The sequence below is a fragment of the Suillus fuscotomentosus genome, assembly GCF_016647785.1.
Source record: "Suillus fuscotomentosus strain FC203 chromosome Unknown F5891scaffold_241, whole genome shotgun sequence".
In the NCBI taxonomy this organism is placed as follows: domain Eukaryota; kingdom Fungi; phylum Basidiomycota; class Agaricomycetes; order Boletales; family Suillaceae; genus Suillus; species Suillus fuscotomentosus.
The window spans coordinates 1-23922 of NW_024539753.1; the positions used below are offsets into that span (position 1 = coordinate 1).

The 23922-nt window shown below is 48.9% G+C and overlaps 2 protein-coding genes across 2 annotated transcripts; both read right to left on the reverse strand.

Annotated features, from left to right (window-relative positions):
• Positions 1–7038: 7038 nt before the first annotated feature.
• On the reverse strand, positions 7039–8585 carry F5891DRAFT_1081032 (uncharacterized protein). The gene has a single exon (XM_041363426.1). The coding sequence runs from the start codon at positions 8447–8449 to the stop codon at positions 7370–7372; it is 1080 nt and encodes a 359-aa protein (XP_041216730.1). The 5' UTR covers positions 8450–8585; the 3' UTR covers positions 7039–7369.
• Positions 8586–10052: 1467 nt separating this feature from the next.
• On the reverse strand, positions 10053–10626 carry F5891DRAFT_967834 (uncharacterized protein; the record flags this gene model as incomplete). The annotated part of the gene is made up of 2 exons (XM_041376279.1): positions 10053–10412; positions 10465–10626. The coding sequence occupies 2 exons, from the start codon at positions 10624–10626 to the stop codon at positions 10053–10055; spliced, it is 522 nt and encodes a 173-aa protein (XP_041216731.1).
• Between the last annotated feature and the right edge of the window lie 13296 nt (positions 10627–23922).

A 23922-nucleotide genomic window follows, 5' to 3' on the forward strand; every position in this document is an offset into this window, starting at 1 on the left:
AAACTGCATGCCGAGAGCGAGAGAGATGGTCACGCTCCACGATATACGACCGGATTGAGATATGGGTGCCGTGCATGGAAGTAGGCAGAGCAGACGCGTGAATGAAGCGCTGATAAAAACACACAGCGACCGCGGGCTCGTGCAATGGGCCCAGGTCAGATTTGGAAGCTGGCGATATACTGAGAGGTTGTGGAGAATACAGTAAAACATAATAAGGTGCTTGAAGGGCATAGAAGGGCCAATATGCTGTGGTATGATACAGGGAAGGCGTATACAGCGGATACCAGGTGAAGGAACGAAGCTGATGATGAAAAGGTGGTGAGGTGTGGTGATGAGGGCGGGGATCGCAGCAAAATAACGACCTCCAGCCACGGCTGTGCGCGAAGGACAGAAGATATCATTAGCTTCATTTCTCCATATATGTTTGCTTGTACTCGAAGTAACATGACTCACGAGTAGAGATGCAGTTAAGGCCGCTTTCTTTTCTTTTTGTTTCCAGAAAAAGGGGAAAAAAAGAACGCATCTGTCAACAGAAACGTCGATGTTGAATAACTCAGTGACAGCGTGTCGGCGGGCTAATGTAGAATGAGTTTGGCGAAGGAAGGCGGGCTTTGGCGGAGGGAAGGCAGGCTTTGGCGGAGGGAAGGCAGGCTTTGGCAAAGGGAAGGCGGTGGTGGAGGGAGGGCGGGCTTTAGCAGAGAAGGATGACGGTGGTCATATGAAGGCGTAGACGCCAAAAGCTCACATTCAATCACCAGAGGATGGGTAGCGAAACCGACAGATAAGCGGAGCCTGGTGCGGTGGAGGGCGCATACACCGGTGAAACTTGACTTGGAAGTTACCGCGGATAGTAGGTAAGTCCGGACAATATCGACTTTCGTGTACATGAATCGCTGTTGGCGTTCACGTTGGTGTTGACGAGCGCCAAAAAGTCAACTTGTCTTGTTGTGTTCAAGAGGTTTTTACCGCCGCTGTTGCTACTACTCAGGTAACTCCCAAGTTGCTGACGAGGTTTTCGAGGTCTTGTTATTACGTTAGGCATATACTAGGCTCGGACTCATGCGTGGGACACCGCCACAGCAGATGCTGACACCAAGGTTTATTGAAACGTCGAGGTACGATTCCTGTGTGCAGCGTGGCCCGAGTCAGATCCCAAGTGAACTCTAACTTTTAGAATTGAGAATTGAGCAGCCCCGTTGAAAACCTCGTTGATTGGACTGTAACATCCGATTGTAATAATCAGTGGCGTCATCGGATATCCAGTGTCAATGTCATATGGACCACAGCTTTGAGTCTCAGACTAGCTCAAACTTGAATTTTCACTTCCTAGTAGCTTATCAGTGAGGTTGACAGATATGGACTGGTTGCAGCAGAAGACGATGAGAATATTTGTGGCATAGCAGCGATTTAGTCATTCTTGTCACTTTTTTTTTTTTTTTGATTTCTACAACATCATGATACCTAAGTACACTTGGCAACTGATCCCCTGTCACAGGCGTGTTACAGACTTACGGTTGATGGAGAGGCGCATTAGTAAGGATCAGGTTAGCTTAGCGCTATTCATTCTGATCTTTTCCAAGTTTCCACGGAAAGGCTTCCCTGATGTTGGGGAAAAGTGGTATCTCTGTCTGGCACCTTGCGGGCTTCGTTGTAACATCACCGAGACATCCAGACAGTCCTTGGAATAATCATATTATCTGGCCCGAACCCTGCCTGTTCTCAAATGTCCTGTCAGAAAAAGCACACCTACGAGTCCGTCGCGACCATCGGAGAAAGAAAATAACAAAATCAAGGGGTCAAAGCACTCTTTGCTAATAGTAGTGTGTTCAGGAAACGCTGATGATATCAATACTGTATACGCCAAGCTGGTCACGAGCCTAGTTGGGAAGGTGATATATCACTTGTGCATCACTGTGCATTGCTTCTCCGCTGGCATTGTACCACACGCACGTTGAGAAGGGGATGTGTGACAAGGCGTCTGGAGACGCGACGTTCATGAGCTAGGACTTCTTAGAAGCAACACGGCACCATTTTTGGTATATGCGGAGTTTGAACGTGTCCAGACGCCTTGTCCTTCGCGGCTGGTTCACGAGACTATGTAGTCCGCTGGTATACGCGCATCGTTCTCGCTGCTTCTTTGATATGTACCTTGCTTACTAACCTACACTACACTACCCCTCGGTGCCTTACCACTTTTGTGGTGTACCTTGCTTACCTACGCTACTCATCCAGGTCTCTGCCTATTGGATTTCCCTCCACCCGCCATGTTTTTGTGTTCCAGAGCTCTACTATGTTATCCATCGAACCACTTGCCAGAAAGGTGCTGTCTGGAGAAAAGTCGAGCGAGGAAATCCTGTTGGAGACTTGGAGTGGACTTTGACTCGGATGGGCTGGGTGAGAGATTCGCCGTCCCTGGTCCAGGCTATAAGCTCCCCGCCAAAATCACCGCTTGCTATGAATTGCCCGTCTCTCGATACTGCAGCTACTCGTATGCCCCAGTGATGCCCCTCCATTATCTTCAATACGACACCGTTTTCTAAGTCCCATAGACGAAGGGTCTTGTCATACGAGGCCGTCACCATACCGCGTCCATTGGTAAATTCTGCAACTGTAAATACACTATGTCTGTGGCCTCTAAATATTTGACCAGTCGTGGTGATTCGGATGGCAGGATGTTCATCTTCCGTCATTTTGCTCGAGGTGGACGATGTGGAGCATGATTTGCTGGAGAGCCTGTGAGTGTCTTGATCCAAGAGGTGCAGGGCCGTTTTGCTTCTTCACAGCGTCAATCTGCATATTAGACGCCCAGGGCATCAGACACTCGGACCGCTGCGAAGTGCATGTATCTCCTAGTAAGTACAATTCCCATGGTTGCTTGTTCATTGGATCGAAGTACGAGGCTGTGGATTACAGGAGACTTGGCTGACGCCACTACTACGCTCGAACGAATATCCGGTCCAGTGTAATAGTGATGCCCGCTGCGCTGAAGTGCGTTCGATGTTCGCTATCCGGCGAGCGTCTTGCGATTGCAGCAGAGTCCAAACAGTAATATCTAATTGATAACCCAAGCCTGATCTATGCACCAGGGAATGCGCCGGGTTACTACACTAGATTACAGCCCACCGCGTATGAATAATCGTGTATGCTCCATTGCAAACGAACTATGTACGTAGGTGCTCTCAGGATGTGGTTTCGCAGTAGCCATGCACGAATCCAAACAACCGGATGTGTTACTCATCACGGTCCAAGTGCACATGTTGACTCTAATAATGCAAACACGATATCGTCCTCCGCAACCACCTCGAGAGCAGATGGTGCATCTACATGTCAAATTTTGAAATCTTGTATGTGCGAGGGTCATTTGCAGGGTATGTATGATATATGAGACTATGATAATGTGATCGTCGACGTGTTCTAAAAAATCATTCAGCTACAAAATGTCTAGGGTCTCGATGTTCATAATATCAATCGAAGCCGGGTGTTTCACCTGCGCAATGATATATTGGTCCGACGCGACCCTCTTGTATTCTCCAACGCGTTGTTCCGCTACCAAAAGTGCATTGAAAGCCTGCCCAAGGTGAACCATCAAACGCAATGATCGTGAGTGAAGATCCGAGTCAACTGACACCTCCTCTTCTCCAGGTGAGTTGCTGGACCGCTCGTCAGTGTCGTCTGATCCAGACTCAGACTCGGACCAATCCCCTACGCTCTCCCCTTCGTCTGCAAAGGTGGGCTGCTCTGAAAAATCAGGCAGCCCGAGGAGACGACGGTCCCATGGACGGACAAGAAAGAACGTCTGCTGAGTGGGCCTTGTGCGCGAGAATTGAATTAGGGTCTCGTCCGTGGTGATCAGCAAGTCTCGAAGCCCATCTGCTTTCACTCCATACGTGAAATGGGCAGTATGATCCCGCTTCCGTTTGACTTCCGTGACACGGAATGCGATGCAAGGCAGACGGAGTCTGCAGTTTGCAAATAGGGGAGCATTCATGTTCTTGAGTAGATTATACAACTTCGAAGCTGAATCCACAGGCACAATGTTTCGCAACGAAGAGACCGCTGTCTGAATCTCATCTTCAGACAATGATGGTAGGGAGTATGGCGGGGTTGCATATGAGATGATGTCGGCTGGAAGGCAACTATTGAACTCGGACGATTGTCCGACCCAGTCCAGGCAAGTGATGTCGCCCGACCGAGACACGAGATCCTGCAGGAGCCGGCCGAGCGCGCTCTGCTTTCTCTCGCCATAGATGACAGGTAGGTGGACGTCGAAGATACCAAATAACGAGTATGCGGTGTCTTCCTGCACAGTCGTGACGCGCTTCGATGCCCATTGCAGTGTCTGTCTAGCATCTCTCATCCCTGGACGGAAGGAGATCAGGGCCTGTGCATCTATTCCCGTCGCACCCTCTAACTCCTTCATGATTGCTTGAGATTCTTTGTGGTTGAGAGAGCGATCGTTGAGATACAACGACCAATCCTTCTGGTAAAATCTAACGACTTTCGGAGCGACGAATTCTTGAAAGGTCCATCCCCGCTCATTCCAAACACTGCTTGCTAGTGCACCGGGTTGGGACGAAGGAGGGACATCGGATAGGTAGACTATGGTGAGCGCTGAGTGACGGTACCAGATGAACATGGATTGGACCGATTCTCCAAGCTCGGCGTTGTTGCTCTTATCGATGCAGCATGTATCCATCCACGCCCAGAGATACCCCGCACCACGAGCGAGTTTGCAGAACGACTGCAGTTTCGTGATGCCACCAAGTCCCTTCAACTCGCGCACATCTTTATTTTGGATGTGGTGCAGCAGCACCTCCGTCTCTTCCCACCTGTGTGATAGCAAAACGCAACGGAAGTGCGTCGCCACCACCTCTTTGATGCGTTCCATTTGCAGATCCGAATGCTTCGTTATGGATGACACAAGCTCCTTGTACTCTGAACTTGTTTTGAAGGAGTTCAGCTGTGCTGCTCGGTCGCACAGAATCCCCGTGGAGGTGTTGAGCAGACGAAGGGGGGCGTTGCTGAGTTCAATCCAAACCGCTCCTCGAATAGCGTCTTCTGCTTCCGATGGACAGACGTACTGCTGACGCAGATCTGCAGAACAAGATAGGCATTTCGAGACGAGGTAGCAATGTTCCATGGCTTACCTCGTACCTGAGCTTCGGGAGCATCGTCCAACTTGGACAACATAATTGTGAAGGCCTCGATGGCTTCTTCGTAACGTTGTGCACCATGCAGCGCTGAGTGTGACAACTGGTACCCAACATGAGACGAAGGGTTGAGTTTGGTGACCTGTGCATCGCCGAAGTCAACATTAGCTACGAAAACGTGGATGTGATCGCACCATTTGCGCGTCGAGTAGCGCATCCTCCCACAACATTTTACTTAACTTTGCCTCGCTGCGATTTGCGAAGAATATATAGAATGCAGAATCCAGGTCGATCGCCATCGAGTGTAGGTCAATAGGCTTGTCGTAATCGCTTGCAGCGAAGGCAGCCTCTCCATTGGCAGCGCAGAGCGCGCTGGATTGCTGTTTGGAGTCTGAGAAGAATACAGGTGAGAATTGTCGCCTGCGCGACATGACGGGTTCTAGACTCGCCGTTGGACCAATCAAGGCAGTCGGCCTTGGCGATTTCGTCACTTGAAGTCATCATGTGTTGGTATGATTTCACGGGATCTTGGAGTTTACCCGCACGAAGGATACCCTGAGGTACTGTCCACTCTGAGATCATCTTATCGTAACCTCCACTGAAGATGTGATTGCCGTCCATGGAGAAGGTGATGCATTCCGTGGGGGATGAGTGCTCGAAGACGGCAATGGTTTGTCGATCTGAGAGCTGCCAGAGACGAACATCCTTGTCACTAGATGCGGATGCAACGAGTGTGCCAGCAGGATGAATGGCAATGGCTCGGATGTGGTCAGTGTGGCCTGTCCAAGGATCACCGACCTGCTTCCAGGTTGTTGTATCCCATTCGCGTGCAGTAGGATCTTCCCTATTGCCACCTGTGAGAAGGCGTGTGCCATCGGGCGTCCACGCGAGTGACAAGTTGAATGTTGTGTGAGCCTTGAAGGATATGATGCGCTTCCTTGTGCCTGAATTGTAAATTTGAATATTGTGGTCTGTTGCGATGGCAAGAAGTTCTCCAGACGGTGAATACCGTATGCAGTTGACAAGATCACCACACTCGATCGGATCTGCTTGCAGCTGCCAGGTTTTGGTATTCCACAGTTTCGTCATTGTTTCGAATAATGAACCAGTGGCCAGCACTATTCCATCAGGAGAAAAATCCAGCGAGGAGATATAATAGGAGTGTGCTTCTATTTTGGTGAGTGATTCGCCAGTTTCTCCGTGCCAGACGATGACTTTTCCGCTTTGATCACCGCTTGCTATCAATTGCCCATCTCGTGATACCACCAATCCCATCACCGCATTGCGATGCCCCTCCATCTTCTTCAACACAACACCTGTATTCAAGTCCCACAGACGAAGCGTGTTGTCCTCCGAGCCTGTAACCATCCGACGTTTATCAGGGAAAACTGCAACTCCAGTTATCCCTTTTTCATGGCCTTTGAACGATCGCATGGGAGTGGTGATCGTAACGGGCTCCGACATTTTACTGTATGTTGATGGTATGGAATACGGACGAGGCTAAACTTTGGAGGGATTATGTCTTTCTCTAAGCTGCAGAGGGTGTATGGTGCGTTTTATGGTCCTTCACACCTGAGGCTCCCACGTTGTCAGGCCTGTTAGACGTACCACTGTGTCGGTGTGTCCGGTCTAAGTCGAGGGGCTTTGAGTGATTCCCTGCCAGTACGAATAATTGTGAATATTTATGGGCCTTTAAGCTCACCTGGCGACAACCTGACACATCCGGACATAGTGCCGACGTTCCTGATCCATTCATAGATGCCGGAGGCTAGGAAAGTCCCGTGCTTATGTCAGATACTCCTTGCTCATATAATTTGCTTCCGGTGGACAAATTTAGTGATTGCAGCGCTATTATTTGTACCTCTACCAACAAAAGGTGATTGTGATACGGAGACGAATGATTTTCAATAAGTCTTGTCACTTCGTCTTTGTCTTCCTGTGGATATCGAGGGTAGCCAAGCACAGAACCTCGCCAGTGACAGTGTCTAGTTTTGGCCCTATGGAACAACCAGTTGACATTTACATGCTGGTCTCCTAAATATTCGCATCTCGTGCCCGTTGTTCCTGATCAACAAGCGTCTACCAAGTCAGAGACGAGTAATGATTCAATATCGATTCATTGAGGTCCCACGTCTGTACATACACTGCCCTACGACTTCCTCTATTCCAAGACTCTAACACAGTATGCAAGTACCGTCAACATATCAAAGGACTAATGATTATTGACCGAAGCTCTCCAGCATGTTGCTGGCTACAGTCCTCAAGTCCTTTGCAGTAATGATGATCCCCTCTACCTGCTCTGAATCTTGCATCTCCTGTCCCATCTCCTGTCGTCGCCTGTTCTCTTGCATGAGCCCCTCCAACTCTTCGACCACGTAATCCACATTGTCGATGAGCTGCTCGAGATCAGATTTCGAAGCAATCTGCATATACCGCTTTGTGCCATCCACAAGGACAAGAAGGAGCTTGAAAGAGCGTGCGTTGTTAATGTCATAGAGAATATACTTCCATGCGCTTCTCATCACGTCCCACCACTGCTGCTCCGTATCAGAATCGAGCGATGTGATCGATGTCTGTTGAGGTGTGATTTGGAGGAGGATGCCAGCTATGTAAAAGGTATGCTGCATGGGTGATTCGGAATAGCAGGACTGTGGAATCATGCTAATGCACCGATCTATGTGGCGGTCCCCAAACAAATGGGGGTGCCAGTCGGAATTTCTTGCGAGGGCACAGACTAGTTCGAGATAGCACAAGTCGCGGTCATAATCGAAAAAGGGGTCGGCATCATCATTGGCGGGTGTTGTACCTGGGTGTGGACAAACCACAGACAAGATAGCGGAGGAGAGCTTAGTCAAAACAATGTCCCGTAGCCTCGCATCGTCAATGACATCGATTGAGGCGATTTGTTCTCGGGCACTGCGAGCAGCGCGAAGAGCGGCATGGCGTAAATGGAGAGGCATGTTGCTGTCCATGCAGGTGATGAGCCTCTCGATGAACAGATGTTGTTTGGCGGGGCTGCAGCACACCCCCATACTACCCAGTAGCAAAAGGATGTCATATGCCGCTTCGTGGTCGTCGAAATATATGAAGTCGAGGTAGTCGACCACCCAGTCGAAGTCTTCTGGCGAGTGGGATTTATTTCCCCACGAAGACAAATCCCACACCCGGGCAGGCTCACGGGATACCTTGGCAGCAGCGAAAGTGAAGTGCAGTGCATTTCGCGGAGCTGCCAACGAAACCGAGGCATCGGATGACCTCACTCGTGAATAAATCTTCCTGCACACATCCAGGTTCCGCATGGAATAGGTTGAACCAAGATAGTGACCTCCGGTAAGCTCAAGGATGCGCCAAATGATATCGAGAAGCTTCCATGCCCGGCGTGCGACTCCAGTGCTATCATTGTCAAGCTCGCCTCCGTCCCATGCCCAGGAAGCCTTTTGGAACTGCGCCAAAAGAGACTCGCTGAGTAGAGGCAGAGCAGAACTACATCATCTCTTTGTTAATCATGACAGAAAACTACCAAATGAGTCGATGGCACCTTTTATCAATCCGAATTATGTCTTTCTTGTCAACCTGAGCCCCGACCATGACGCAAGCAAGAAGAGTGCAATTGGCTATGATTTGATTTGACGGAGAGGATGCGGATGATAGCAATTTCGATATCACTGTTATCGCAAGGTTTTCTATGTATTTGTTCACTTGCCCAGTGACGAAGTGATAAGGAAGAAGATGTGACAACCGCTCATAGACAGAGTCAGGGCAAGTCTCTGGGAAAAAAGCACTCCAGCTACTGCCATCTGAACAAAGATCTAGAGTCGTGCTAGGCACCGTTCGGTCGGCTATGCGCACGTAAATCTCATAAAACACGTTGAAGTCTCCTGTCCCGCGGATAATAAATTCGCCGCGGTCAGGATATGCCTGAAGAACACGTCCATAGTATAGGTGAGTTAGAGCTGTTGTACATGCCGACGCCTTCTCCTCCAAAGACGGTACGATGCGCTGCTGAATGTCAACGCAGCTCATAAAAATATCAAAAAGCTGATGCAGCATGTCTGAAACATCAAGATCCAGGGGCCATTCGACCTGCGGGACAAGACTGGCAGCAGCGAGAAATATTTCAGGATCCGTAGATGTCTCGAGCAGCCACTTGACGCTATGCGCTTCAAGATCACTGGTGGGTATGTCGGGGAGGTTGAGGTTAAGGGTGTCATCATTCTCCGCCAAAACATCCGTATCCTGTTCGAGCGGTTGTGCCTCTGAGTCCACAACATTTGTTGAAGAACTCGGAACCAAAGAACGCAGCCGGTTATGAAGCCTGGTGATGAGCTGCCGAAGAGATCGTCGTGTGAATGTACCTATCGCAAGTACAGGGCCTGGGGAGTAAATGAGTCTCGAGTATCTGTGTAATAGTAGATGAGATTTTCACCTCTGAATACTTCAAACAATGGGGTCCATCCCGATCTGACGATACTAAACAATTGTTTGAGCACGCCTGACATGAAACGGTCAAAACCTGTGCACATGGAAGAAGACATAACTCACCTTGCAGTAACGTGGTGGGCCGCTGGAAATAACAGGAAACTCGTTTAAACACCAGGTGTAGAAACCCTGCAATGTTTATTCAGATGGGGAACGACCACCAGAATTCGGCGAAATGATCTTACTGTCGACGCGCAACACTCGTAATATCGTCGATATCGGTGTCTGAAATGGACAAGCAGGAGATATTAAACAAGCCATGACAGTCAGGGAATAAAACAGAAATCCGAAGACCGTCGTTCCGATGATGACCCAGGCGATGCTCGCCTGCTCGTACCACAAATTGGCGCTAAGAGCGATCCCAAAGAGCAGAAGAGAGATCTGAAGTAAGACCGGAAACGATTGCACGACGGCATCAAAATATCATGTGACGAGGCCGTCGAACTTCTCTTGCCTGCGCTTCCCTCGCTCCTCCTGCGAGCCGCGGCCATATCTGTTCGACTTGTAGTACCCGAGCCACTGCTTTCCCAGCACGGCCCCGAATGCAGCGAGCAAGCTCATGGACAAGCTCGCATATGCAATCGTTTGGATCCATAAGGTCGGCGCGCTCAGATACCACGTAGATGTTGGGTCTGCGGGAGTGGAGCCTGCCTCGGCGAGATTGCCGAGTCCGATCTGCACGAGTTGCTTCAAGAGGGCATTCGTAGTGTCGCCAGGGTCGGGACTGAGATTGGGCTCCATCGCGACGATGAAAGATGTGCTGACAGCAGAGAAAAGACCAGACTGGTCGAACATCAGTCTCCAAACGAAATACAAATAAGCACCCTGAACATACGAAGATCAAGACAATGTCCATGTCGGTAGCGTATCGCTCGAGGAACTCGCTGTCGTGTTCCTCTGCGACCCTTTTGTACACCCCCCAGAAACGAGACCGTTTGTCCTTTCCACTCTTCGACGCAATCGTCGAGTCCTGGAGAACATCCAATACCTGCTTCATGACATTTGCTCTGCGTGTGGGTGTGGTCAGCTGCGATCGCTTGGATTCAAGTTTTTGGCTTACAATTCGCTTAGAGTCGGCTCGTCATTCTCTGCCTCAAGCTTTGCCACCTCACTGAGACGAATGAGGAGTATGTTTGGCGTCATTACTGACAAGGACTCACGGAGTCAAATCCTCGACCAGTGGAACATTGGATGTACTTTGCTGTGTCAGAGGTCCCGCCGGCTGTGAAGGTCCAGCATTCGAGCTGCAGTTATAGTAAGGAGTGGCGCAGACGCCCATCAGGGAAGAAACACATACATCCCTAATGGCAGCTCCGCCAAAAGTTCAACATTTATCTTCTCCCTGTCTTGCTGTTAGACAAGTGATAGATTTCAGGAAGCTGCAACTCACTCTTCGATGAGTCCTACCACGTCGTTTTGTGAAAGAAGCTGCTCATCGTTGTGGGTGCGTTGATCCTCGGCGTCGCCGGTGGCTGATACTTGTGACATGAGGAAGTTATAGGTACTATTGAAGTCCAAGAAAGCTAGTGAAATTTGGAAGTGTCTGAGATGAGCGGACAGAGTGGACTCGGAGTGGTGCACAGCAAGTCATTTAGGCGGCTACGACTCGAACACGTGCTTGTGAGCGTTGACGCCGAAAGTTTTCATGAGAGCTCCCTGCAGTGAACTAAGACCTTATCATCATCATGGTGATGGATCCTTCTAGGCCCGGTCTTTATGCATGGCACTCCATTGAAGTAGTTCAAGCTGACATGTATTTGGCATCTAGTACGCTCACATAAGACGAGCTTTTGTCGAAGGGTGTGCACTGAGAGCTCTGTTTATAATGGAAGTTACGAACGACTCCTCGTGATGATGCGATGACCCCGAAATGCTGTTTGAGGAGAAGATTTCGTCAGGGGAGGGCAGCTTCATAATTTGCATGGTTGACGTGCTTCAACCGAGCTTCAATGTCGTAAAGTGGAGTCTTTGTCCAGTTGTACGTTCCGAGCGGATCGTGAGCTTGCGAACGTTGACGCATGTGAAAAGGGCCTTTGTAAGCGTCCATGTGGAGATTCGCATTCTCGTGCTTCGATACGAGAATGGACTTGGTCTGTGCGCGCACTCTCAAATAAATCCTCAACTTCGAAGATTCGCGCTTGAGTTCTTTCTCTTCTTCTTTGTCCTTCTCATTTGTGCGACGCCTTACATTTTAGCTCATTATTCTGACGCGTCAATCATGACCTCTGCCGTCATTCCTTCAGTCGCGTCAGGCAGCTCTGCGGCCACACCTTCCTCAACCCCTTCAGGCACCGGCAATGCTAATTCTTCGGCCACTTCCGTTCCTTCGGTTACGCAAATGACTCACGATCAAATCGTGGCCGAGAACGCGCGCCGAGTAGCAAGCAACGCTGCTTTGCAATTGCTCAGAGACGCTGGCAATCCAAACGTCGCACAAGACGAACCTCTAATCCCTCTTCCGTCTTCTCCCTCTGCCGGAAATCGTTTGCAGCAGTGGATCTCTGCTTTCGTCAATCTCTCCCCAACTTCTCAAGCTCAAGGAGCTGCAGTTCTTGAGGGGATAGCTGGAAGCTCCAGAAACGTCGCCACTAGACCGAATACCACTCCCATTTCCAAAGCTCTCTTCGACAGCTCCAAGGAGATTGCTACTTCTAGCGGACTCGACTCTACTTATAATTTTGGGATTCATCATTTCATCCAGGATCTCGCAAACGCCGGTGAATATTGTCCGTTGACTCTTTTCTCCAACAAGAATACGGAACGTCTTCATTGTGAAGGTCACTCTCTCAAACGCACCAAGGTCCACGTCAACGGAGTCTCTCACCACCTCTTAGATCTCTCGCAGTTTGAAAGTGAACGCGACCTTGATCCTCTTACTTGGCAGGAGGCCTTTCAGCGATACCTATCGTGGATCGCTGATGTTGGTGACGCACCGTCCGTCAAGCGATGGACCACACACTTCACCACACTCGCCAAAGACGAAGCCATTCATAAGAATTTTCGCGCCATACTGGAATTCGACATTGAGACTAGACAAAACTATGCTTTACGTCCGCACCAACATGACGAGGCTGAGTGGAGCCATCATTTACAGAAAAAGAAATATGCTACCTTGCAAGACGAACTCTTTCGTCATTCGCAGCAGCTTCGCTCATCCTTTGTCGATCATCCCATTAACGCTGGCTCTTCTTCTCGCTTTGAGCCTTATGACAAGGACTCATCCTCCAAGCGTCCTTTTAAGAAGAACGAAGGAGAATCTTCTTCCTTTCGTGACTCCAAGTCCGCCAAGTCAACAGACCCCATGTGCATCATCTGCGGACGCACCGGTCATCGTTTCTCGGCATGCACTGAAGAGACTTCGCCGAAAGGAGCACAAAATTTTGTGAAATACACAGACGGAAATCTCTGCAAACGTTCCAACAACTCTCAATTGTGCATCGGATTCAATCTCAACAATCCCCAACGTCCTTGCAAGCGGGACCACTCCAATCAACACTTATGCTCATTCTGCGGGCGACCTGAACACGGCGCTTTGTCCCGCTCCTGCCTCTAATCTCTCTGACGAGGACTTCTTCTTGGTGCACGTCCCAGATCTTGAGCCTCCCGATTCGCCTGCCCCCAGATTCATATACTTCGACAACTTACAAAAACATCCTTCTCCATACGATCTTGACGCTGATTACTCTCTTGTCAACACGCCTTACTCTCCTGAAGGTTTTGATCATCTGCTCGAACTCACCAATCTCACCCATCAATTTCCCGAGCTCACATGGAAACTTCGTCATGGTTTTCCCATTGGCGACATGAGTCCTCTCACTTCTACTTATACTCCGCACAATCTGCCCGGTGCTGACATATATCGTGAAGTCTGCGATGAATACATCGCAGACGAGCTCTCAAAGAAACGTTTCTCAGGCCCATACACTCATGAGCAACTCTTCACCAAGATTGGTCATTTTCACTCGTCTCCTCTCCAAGTCGTCGTTAAAAAGGGCATCAACGGTGCTCCAGACAAACACAGAGTATGTCGTCACCTCTCATATCATGGCTCGATGAGCGCATCCATCAACGACGAAATCGACGCGAGCAACTACCCTACAGAATGGGGCACTGCGGCGGAATTCGCTGACATAGTGCGTATATCTACATACATGTACTTCTCTCTCTTGGATGCTCTTTGCGAGTCTTGCACTCGTTCGAAGGCACGATGGACTAGGACGAAAGCAGTGAGGGGAGAGCTCTATGATGCGTGATGATGTGTTACACTATGAACAGAGTTTGGCTATGTGCGCGTGTCGCTGACTAAGCTATGGCTATCGCCAAAGGACCAACTGCCTCTTGTCTATGTCTCTTCCTTTGGTCTATGCCTTGGGACCCCCGGTCCATGCACCCCCCTAAAAAACAACCAATGCCGTCCTCGGCGTTCTTCCTACTATCACTTCTATTGTCCTATTCGTTCTCTTCTTCATCCGCTTCGTCTTTTGTCTGGTCGTTCTCTTCTTCTTCATGTCCCTTCTGTTTCTCTGATTCTTTCTCCGTTCTATCTTCTGTATCTGCTTCCGTGTCGTCGTCTCCTCTCTCTCTGATTCTGCGTTCATGCTCTTCTTGTTCTCTTGCTAACTTCGTTCCCGTTCTCGGGGTGAATGCTCTGAGTCGTCTTGCACTAAACTCTCCTTGAACTGGGATTCCGTTCAGCGCTTCAAGCTTGTACGAGTTTAGGATCTTCTCTCGTATACGCCTTGGGATTGACCATTTTGGTATGAGCTTTCGTTCCGCTTTGAACGTATAATCTAAATCATTGCGATATACTTGAACTAGTTGTCCGATTCGAAATATAACCTCACCTGGCGCTCGTTGTAGCAACTTTTTATCAAATGCTGCCTTCCTCTTGATCGCATGTCGCACTACTTCATCGTATCCGTCCAACCGTTGTTGTTCGACGTATGCTATTTGAGTTAGTGGGTCTGAAGTGCGTGTCGCTGACGCGCTTTCTTCTACATTCGTCTTCGGTGTGTTGACTACTAATCCTAAAAGAAGTTCCTTTGGAGAAAATTTCAGCGCTGGCAATAATCGATAGTTAAGAGCGTGCACCGCATCCTCCAGATGGTCTGGCCACGATTGTGTCAAGCCGCTTTCTGTCGTTTTTTGTCCTTGACTTTGATCTTCTCCTAAACTTGGTGCGCATAAGCGTTTTAAAACGTGTAGTAAAAGCTTATTTGTTCCTTCTACAAGGCCGTTGATCCACGGGGAGTACGCCGCTACGATGTGTACTTTGCATTTCTTCGATTCGCAGAAGTCCTTCACTGCTTCGTTGTTGAAGTGCTTGCCACCGTCCGCCATGAATGTTTCCGGTGTTGTGAATGCGTTGAAGATGTTCTTGAGTCCTTCAATCGTCGTTTTTGCACTACCTGATGTTTTATATTTAAACACCCAGATATGCTGCGAAAACGTGTCCAAGTACACGCCGAGCGTATTGTATCCTCCTTTCCCTTTCGGGAGGGTGAGATAGTCTCCAACTAACAGTTCGAATGGGTGCCGCCTGGTTATTGGCTCTAGTAGCGAATTTATGTGCGTCGGTCCGAAGTTCTTGCATTTTGCGCAGTCTTTGATGGCATCTAGGATTGACGCGTCTAGCTTGGGGCTGCATATTCAGTCCAGTAATGCGATTTTGATCGCATCTCGTCCCCAGTGGCCTCCTTCTGCATGCTCTTGTGCTGCTAGTACCTTGGCTTCTCCTCTCGAGACACATTCTACTCTTGTCCTGGCTCTCGTCGTTGTGCCACCTCGTAGCTTCCAGAGCCTCCCTTCTTCTATAACGTACTGTTCTGCTCTGTGTCTTGCTCGCCGTTTCTCTCTGATCTCCGTGGCTTGATCTAGGTTACATATAGCTTCTACGACTTCCTTGAATACTGGCTCGTTCTCGAATCGTGTGCGAAGCTTGTCTACTTGTGCGTCCACCGTCGTAACGTTCATGATGTCGTTAATTAGTCCTATCCTTGCTTCCCAGTCTTCGCTTACCGTCCACTCGTTTCCGTCTCCTGCTACTGGAGCGGTGTTTTCCCATTTTCTGCTAAGGCCATCAGCAACGACATTCAGCTTTCCTGGTACGTGCCTTATGTCCACTATATGATACGCTAATATTCCCTCTCTCCATCTTGCGTGTACTACGTTCAGATGCGGATTCAGCAGCGTGTCTCTCATCGCCCTGCAGTCTGTTTCAATCTCGACTGGAAATCCCCAGATGATGCTCGAGAATTTATCCAACCCGAATTTGAGCGCTGCGAATTCTAGTAAGTACGATTTGTACTTCTTTTCTGTCGCTGATGTCCGTTTTGATGCGAAGCCTAGAGGATATAGACGTTCGACCCATTTCCCTGCTGATGTTCGCGTCTTGATTCTCTGTGCTAGGACCGCTGCGAAGCCTTCTATACATCCGTCCGATGTCACTATGAAGTGCGACCCATCGTATCTTGGTGCGTGTAATACTGGTCTTGATGTAATCGCCGTTTTTAGATCTAAAAATGCTTTAGTATGTTCCTGCGTCCAAATAGTACTTAACTTGAAGCCGCTCATGGCTCGTCGATACGCTGTTTTGGACATTGTGCTGTCTATGGGTGCTTGCAGTAGTAAATCTCTTAGTGGGCCTTCTCTTTTCGCGTATGCATTGATTAACGTTCTGTAGAATCCTGTTAGTCCTAAAAACGAGGCTAAGTTCTGTGCGTCTTCGGGTTGTCGCCAGTCTACAATGGCTGTCAGCTTTGTTAGATCTGGTTTCACTCCTTCTCTTCCTATCGTTCCTCCTGCGAACTCGGTCTCTGACATGCAAAGCTTTGTCTTGCTCGGAGCTATTGAAAATCGACATTCTCGAAAACGTTGGAACAAAACTGTTAGCTTATCCATCATTTCTCTAAACGTACCTGTCACGCATCCTCCGTCGTCCATGAACAATTCCATATAGTGCGTCACTAGGAAATCGTGTAGCCTTTCTGCTAATGTATCGCAGAACGCTGTCGGTGCTCCTGTAATTCCCATCGGCATTCGTCGATATTGAAAGTACCCTCTTCCTTCGATGTAGAACGCTAAATATGGACGCCACTTCTCCGGCACTTCTATCGCATAATACCCTGCTGCGAAGTCAAAAATTGAGATGTAACGTTGACCACTTAACCTCTGTTGTTTTGCTAATATATCCCCCTGCGGCATTGGGACTACTTCCGTTATTTTGTTAAGCTGCGCGAAATTCTGACAGATCCTCCATTTTTTCGGTCCTTTTTCTCTTGTTTCTTCTAAGGTAGGATTCTGTATCTCTCGTGGCGGTAACTCATAGGCTGGTTGTAGTCCCGCTGCTCTATGTTGGTCGTTGATTCGTTGCTTTAGCTCGTCCCATGGTAGACCGCCCGTTTCGTGTGCTCTTTGCGCTATAACCGTGGTTGCTACACATCGAATCAGTTCTGGGGATGCTCTCTCTACTATACCTGCTTCCAACATGTCCGTTACTCGCTCATTGTAAAACTTCGCTTGTTCGGGCATTAAAGGGCGTTGATGTATCCGTAGGTTGAATATTGCGTTATCTGGAACGTTTAAATTCAGCGCTGCTCCAGGAATAGGGACTACTTCTCTTAGCGTTAGTGCAAAACTGTCTGCGTTTTCCGCTATAAACTGTTCTAACTCCTTTTTCTCGTCTACTGTCAGGTCGTTCCCGAACGTGATCTGTCGGAGAATTTCTTTGACTCTTGCCGGATTAAATGGATTCGTTTGTCTTGAGTATATTGACGCGTCGTTCCTCATCGGTTCTAACTCTGGAAGTTCTTCTAATAGTTGCTCTCCTCCTTCGTCTGGTCCTTCTTGTGCATTTAATATGTTGATGCTTGTTGTTTCTTCTGTTAGATTATGTGTGTCAGTGCTTGATTGTTCTCTCGATACTCTGGCCGCTGTCACTCCCTTTGATGTGTTATTCTCTTTTTCTGCTGTTCTTTCTTTTGACGCGCTCTCTCTCTTCTTTCTGATCCAGTATCCTGTCAGCTTCCATTGGCCCATTGGGATGTTTGATGGTTTTGTTTTGTTTTCTAACGTCCTTTGTTGTTTCTCGTCTAGCGTGAGACTGACTGCATCTGCTCTCTGTAACATCCGCTTGTCCGCTATCTGGTTTTCTATTGTGACTGTTTTGATTCCGTCGGTTATCACGATCGTGTCCATTTCGTATTCGTGAATTGCTGCGAATGTTTGAAGTGTCGGTTTTCCTAGTAAGAAGCCCCAGCTTCCGCCACTGTCAAAGACTTCAAACGTGCTCCGCACTCCGACTTCTTCAATCCTAATCATTCCCGTCCACTTTGCGATTGCTTTGACTATATTTCCATTTGCCATCCTTAATCGTTTGTCTGATGCGCTCCAGTTTCCCAATCTGTGCTTGATCTTCTCGAAGATCAACGTGCACATTGCACTGGTCATTGCGCCGTCATCGAATATCGCTCGTACTCTGACTCTTTCTCCTTGTGGACCTTCTAGCTCTATTCGGTGAGCAAACGGAACTGCCTCTCCATTTTTTAACTGAGTTTTTGTGACGACCGGGTGTCCAACCGAATACAAGTCATCGGTTTCGATTGCGTCGTGAAGTTCGGTAGTACATGCGATATCCTTAGCTACGCGCTCAGCAGAAACTTTGGGGCTAATGGTCCTAGAGTTGTCCTCGCATGTTGCCTCTTCGCATGCGAGGACTTCGACTCCGGCTTGAATGTGTTTGAGACTTTGGGTCGACGTAATGTTCTTTTTTACGTCGACCCGTCCGCTTTTCCCTGTTGTTCGGGAATCTCTTCAATCCACGCTTCTAACTGTGTCTCCTCGTAGCCGTTACTCATGACTAGTGATATCGGTGTGGCCGTTGCTCTGTTGTATGCGCCCAGCGTCTTGCTCACAATTGCTCTCCACGCTGCTTCTTTGCGCGTTAGCCTCTCTTCGTGGTTCGGCGGTAACGGGCAATCCCGTCCGTTGTGTCCATGTGTCCCACACGCGAAGCATTCGCTGGATGCGATGGCTGCCGTGCCCGGCTTTAGTGGGTATCCTGTCTCTTGTGTGACTCTCGCGTTCTCTCCCCATCTCGTGTTCCACTGTGCGAGCTGCGCTCTATATGCTGCTTTTCCTGCTGCGCTATCCGGGTGTTGCGGCATCGTTTGGACTAACTGCCTGACCATTGTTTTCATCTCCTCCGTTACTACTAACGGCTGTTGCGTTGTGGCCGGTTGCCGATTATACATTGGTTGTGCGTTCTGACAATTGGTTGCTGCTGGTACCCGGTTATATGTGTTGTTCGCTGTCGGAAGCGTTGGCGGTGTCGTGGGGTTAATCGACATTCTATTGAATTGACTTTGTAATGCTGCAATTGGGTTTTGCTGCGGTGCTCGTGTCTGGACTCGAGCTAGGTCTGCGCGTAGCGCTTTGAGCTCGTGTGATTGCTTGAGGTATTGTTCTTGTTTCTCTACAAGCCGACTTCCCTTGAGCTCTGTCACCGCTTTCGTGAACTCCTCCCACTTGGTATATTCTTCGTCTTTCAATAGATCCTTTACGATGTCCGGCAGTTTACTGCGGACTTGCCATATCATCGACATGCTCTGTTCGATGCCTGCGTCTGTTGCGAGTTGAAGTGTCTTCATCGCCCATGCTACGTGCGTCCAGCATTCTCTATCGTAGAGCGTCTTCTTCTTTCCTACGTCTTCTTCTCGTAGTATATGCTCTAACAATTCTTTCTCGTACTCTGCTCTTGTCTTTTCCGCTATCTGGACTGGCGGCCAGCGTTTCTCGAATGCTATCACAAATGCATTCCATGTCGCTTTGTCTTTCGACTGCAATGCTTTGAACCATCGTTCTGCTTGTGAACTTGTTCCGAGGTAATCACCAAAAGCGTCTAATTTGTCGGTGCTGTCTGTTATTGTCTGCTGACGCATTGCTCGATTGAAGGATTTCAGGAAATCCACCGGATTTTCTGATGCTCTTCCATCGCCGTGAAATATCTGCGGGGTCTCTACAGGCATGACGGCTTTTAACTGTGCGAGTGCAAAGAATTCGGCTAGATTGTAATTCGGTACTGTGGAGATGGATGTGAGCTGCTCTGTCTTCATGCGACGACATGGTTGTTGGACTTCGGACGATGGTATGTAGATGTCTAATTTTTGGACTTCTAGTTCTGGGAAGGGGACTTGATTGTTCTGCTGTTCGTCTTCTTCCGAGAGGCTGCTTAGTGACGATGTGCTACAGTGACTTGGTGTGTTGTGTCCTGATGGATCTGGTGTATCGAGAGGAGATGATGCTGCTGATGTCTTTTCTGACCAGAGTTCCCAGTTCGTTTTTAAACGAACGTTGGTTACCGCTTGTCCTTTTGCTGTTCTGGGTCTCAATTTGTTAGCTTTGGGCATCAAATATAAACGTAAATGCGAGTAAGATGAACACTGCTCTTTTTTGTAATTGGTGTTGTTTTTGATGTGAGTTGCGACGTAATAAGACTGTATGTTTCTGTAAATGGTTCGTTAGCTTCTATTTGGGAGCTTCTATGTTCTATTCTATGACTAAAATCTAGACCGCGAGCTAATGCTTCTTTCTTCTGCGTGCTTTTTTGTGTGATAGGTGTGTGATGCAATATCGCGCTGGTTCGGATTCTCTCTGTTCACCACGATGGACTAGGACGAAAGCAGTGAGGGGAGAGCTCTATGATGCGTGATGATGTGTTACACTATGAACAGAGTTTGGCTATGTGCGCGTGTCGCTGACTAAGCTATGGCTATCGCCGAAGGACCAACTGCCTCTTGTCTATGTCTCTTCCTTTGGTCTATGCCTTGGGACCCCCGGTCCAACGAGAACCTATACTCTCTCATCTCGCTACTTCTATCAGACTCTAATATATTTATCTCAGGTACGAGACGCTCCTCCAGGCGCACAATTTGCCACCCTGGACATTGAAGCCGCCTATCGAGGCATACCGTGTCTCCCCGCTCACAAACCATATCTTATTGTTTACCATGATGGTAAACTATATATCGATCACAATATACCCTTCGGCTTAGCTTCTGCTGCAGGTCTCCAAGGCGAAGTAGCTGATGCCACTGTCGCAATCTGGAGAGAACTCAACGTCAAACCATCCAAGAAATGGGTGGACGACGTTAGCATCTTCCGTTTCCCTTCACCGACAGGTCTCTTCATCAGTTTCTCTGATGGCTCATTATACCACTACGAATACAATCTCAATCACGCCAAACTTCTCATTTCCCCCGCGAAAGTTCCGTGGCATCCAGACAAAGGCCAGGACTTCAGCGATACTGGCGATTACGTCGGTTTCTTCTGGGATCTCCCTCAGAAGTCTGTCTCGCTCACTGAACTCAAATGTCTTAAGTATATCGCACGTCTCTCTGAGTTTCTCCTGCTCTTCGAGAACTCAAAAGTCCAGAAACACGAACTAGAATCCGTCGCAGGTTTCTTAAACCACGCCTCCTTCGTCTATCTTCATGGACGCTCATATCTCTCCAGCTTATACTCGGCCATATCGGCCTATCATTCGAACGATTATATCCCATGCTGGCTACCCAAGTCCACCATTTCGGACATCAAATGGTGGCATTGTCTCCTCCTAGCAGATCAATCTCCACGTAGTCTCGCTCCTCATCCTCCTACCCGGGATTATGGCATATGGGTGGATGCATCCACAGACACGGGCATCGGGTTACTTTGGAATACCAAATGGGCCTTCTGGCGCACCAATGAGACTTGGCGCGGCCCATCTCGTGATATCAGTTGGCTCGAGGCCATCGCCGTTGAACTCGCTATCCGGCTCATATACAGTAAGCATATCACTGATTCCGACGTCCTCATATGGAGTGACAATCAAGGTGTGATAGCGTCCTTCAAAAAAGGACGCTGCTCGAATCATCTCATTAATATGTCCATTCGACGGTCCGAGGAACTCCTTCGAGAAGCGCGTGTCTCGCTTACGTTCATTTACGTCGAATCCGCTTCGAACCTCGCGGATCCTATATCTAGAGGGATCCTACCACCTCGTTTCTCCCACCTTTCCTCTCCCCCATCTCTACCTCCCGACATCTCCTCGTACTTTCGAGATGAAGGAAACTGAACTATACCGTCAAGTTATGCAGGGCGTTGATGTACAAGCCGCTGCCGCTGCCTTTTGGGCTGACAACCCACCCTCATCCATACGTCAATCAGTAGCGCAATCGTTACAAGTCTCTCGCACTCACACACCTCGCCCTCCTAGACTCAGTTTCTCCTTCACTCCATCTGTACATAGACCGCATGTTCTCGCCAGTGACCGTCTTCTTGTGTGGTCTACTCCTGCAGGTCAGGATTGGCAGGCCGATTTAGAAAAGAACTTCCCAGATGCATCTATCTTTCGCTTATTTCAAGTACGCCTTCTTGCGTCACTTCTCTAATATATCTGACCTCTCTTTAGGTCATGATTCGCTCTCTCGACCAAGACACTCGCAGCAACTACGGTGCTGGACTTCTCCGTTTCACGCAATTCTGCGACTTCATCAATGTTCCTGAAACTCAGCGCATGCCCGCCTCCAAAGCTCTACTTGCTCAATTCGTCGCAGCTTTCGCGGGTATCACCGCCTCCAAAACTCTCAACAACTGGATGGCAGGCCTTCAGTTCTGGCATATCGTCAACGGCGCTCCATGGCATGCTTCTGCCATGGTGCACCACACCAGACGTGGTTTCTCGAAAATGGTACCTCCTTCTGCTCGTCGTGCTAAGCGACCACCTGTCACTATCGAAGCTTTATCTATTCTTTTTGACAATCTCTCATTCTCCAATCCTTTTGACTGCGCGGTTGGATCTGCTGCCTTTATGGCCTTTTGGTGCTGTTGTCGTTTGGGTGAGCTCGTAATTCCGAGCCCCAATCTTTTTGACCCAATCAAACATGTTTCCCGCTCAGTTCTTCCTCTGGCCATCATCATCTTGTCCAACTCTGCTCGCGCCGCTTCTCTTCGCATACCTTGGACCAAGACCACGAAGGAAGAAGGTGCCATCATTTCCATCACTGCTCGCCCTCATCGCACGTGTCCCTTGGCTGCCCTGGAACAGCACACTCTCATCAATGCTAACGTTCCGGCGAATGCTCCCCTCTTCGCGTACCTAACACCTACGGGTTGGTCGCCGTTGACACGTCAAGACTTCATCTCTTGTTGCAACAATGTCTGGATCTCTCAGGGTTTTCCACCCATGCTGGGTCATGCTTTCCGCATCGGCGGGGCGACGGAACTGTTACTACAAGGGGTGCATCCTGATGTAGTCTCTTCACAGGGCAGATGGACCTCACGATCCTTCTTGGAGTACTGGCGCAGAATTGAGACCATCTTGCCTTTATTTATATCATCTTCCATCAACAATGATCGCATCGTGAATGTAGACACCATCATGGACTCTTACGCTCAACGTCTCTCACACCCTGCCCCCTCTACGTAATCATCCATCTCTCCTACCAATATCATACGGGCACTTTTCATCTTCCAATCACATCATCTGACATTTTCAATCGCATCTCTAAGTGTGTGGGTTTGGTCTCCGAAGGAGACGCTACCGTTGTGAGCTGCGCTTTTCTTCTGGTTTGGTATTGCTTTCTCCTTCAGACCTAACGTCTGCTTCCGATACTGAATCAGTCAGCGCTCCGAAGGGCTGTTTTTTCCTCTTCCCGATACGTGCAGTTTGGTCTCTCAATGCACGCGTTTTCGGGCACTTCGAGCCTCGGACACAGAGCTCCCAGTCTTTATAGACACCGAGCCAAAATCTGTCTCGGCCAATCAACACCAGCCCTTCCCACACAAAAAACCAAATCCTCCAACTCATTATTTGAGCACGCGAAGATTTGTTTCTCCTCTCTTAGAATTCTCTTTCACTTCTCGTGGATATTCACTCTCTACGAACATCTCTTTTCTACCTCGTGCTAAGATTGACATAGTTCACTAACTCGCGACACTTCAATCTTTCTCTCATTCCACCTTTAACGCTGATATACAAAGGTGGCAGTTTGTCGATTTCACACGATTCTAAATATTTACAAACTATTTGATCGGTCGTTCAATCCTCCTCCTGTGGCAATCATAATATTCATGCCTCGGGTGCGGGACATGCCCTTGGCCCAGCGTGACATGGTGTTCGTGTATATTGGCATATGATCAATTCCGTGCGTCCTTCCACCTTGTTGATCAAAGCATTCTCGAGAGACGACTTCTCATCTAGTCATGCAGCCACGCGCAAGCTGTTGCCAAGGACTTTTCCAGACTTCGAGACTGT

Excerpts from the sequence above, each read along its gene's own strand:
- F5891DRAFT_1081032 (XM_041363426.1), bottom strand. The coding sequence starts at position 8,449 with ATGCGGAACCTGGATGTGTGCAGGAAGATTTATTCACGAGTGAGGTCA.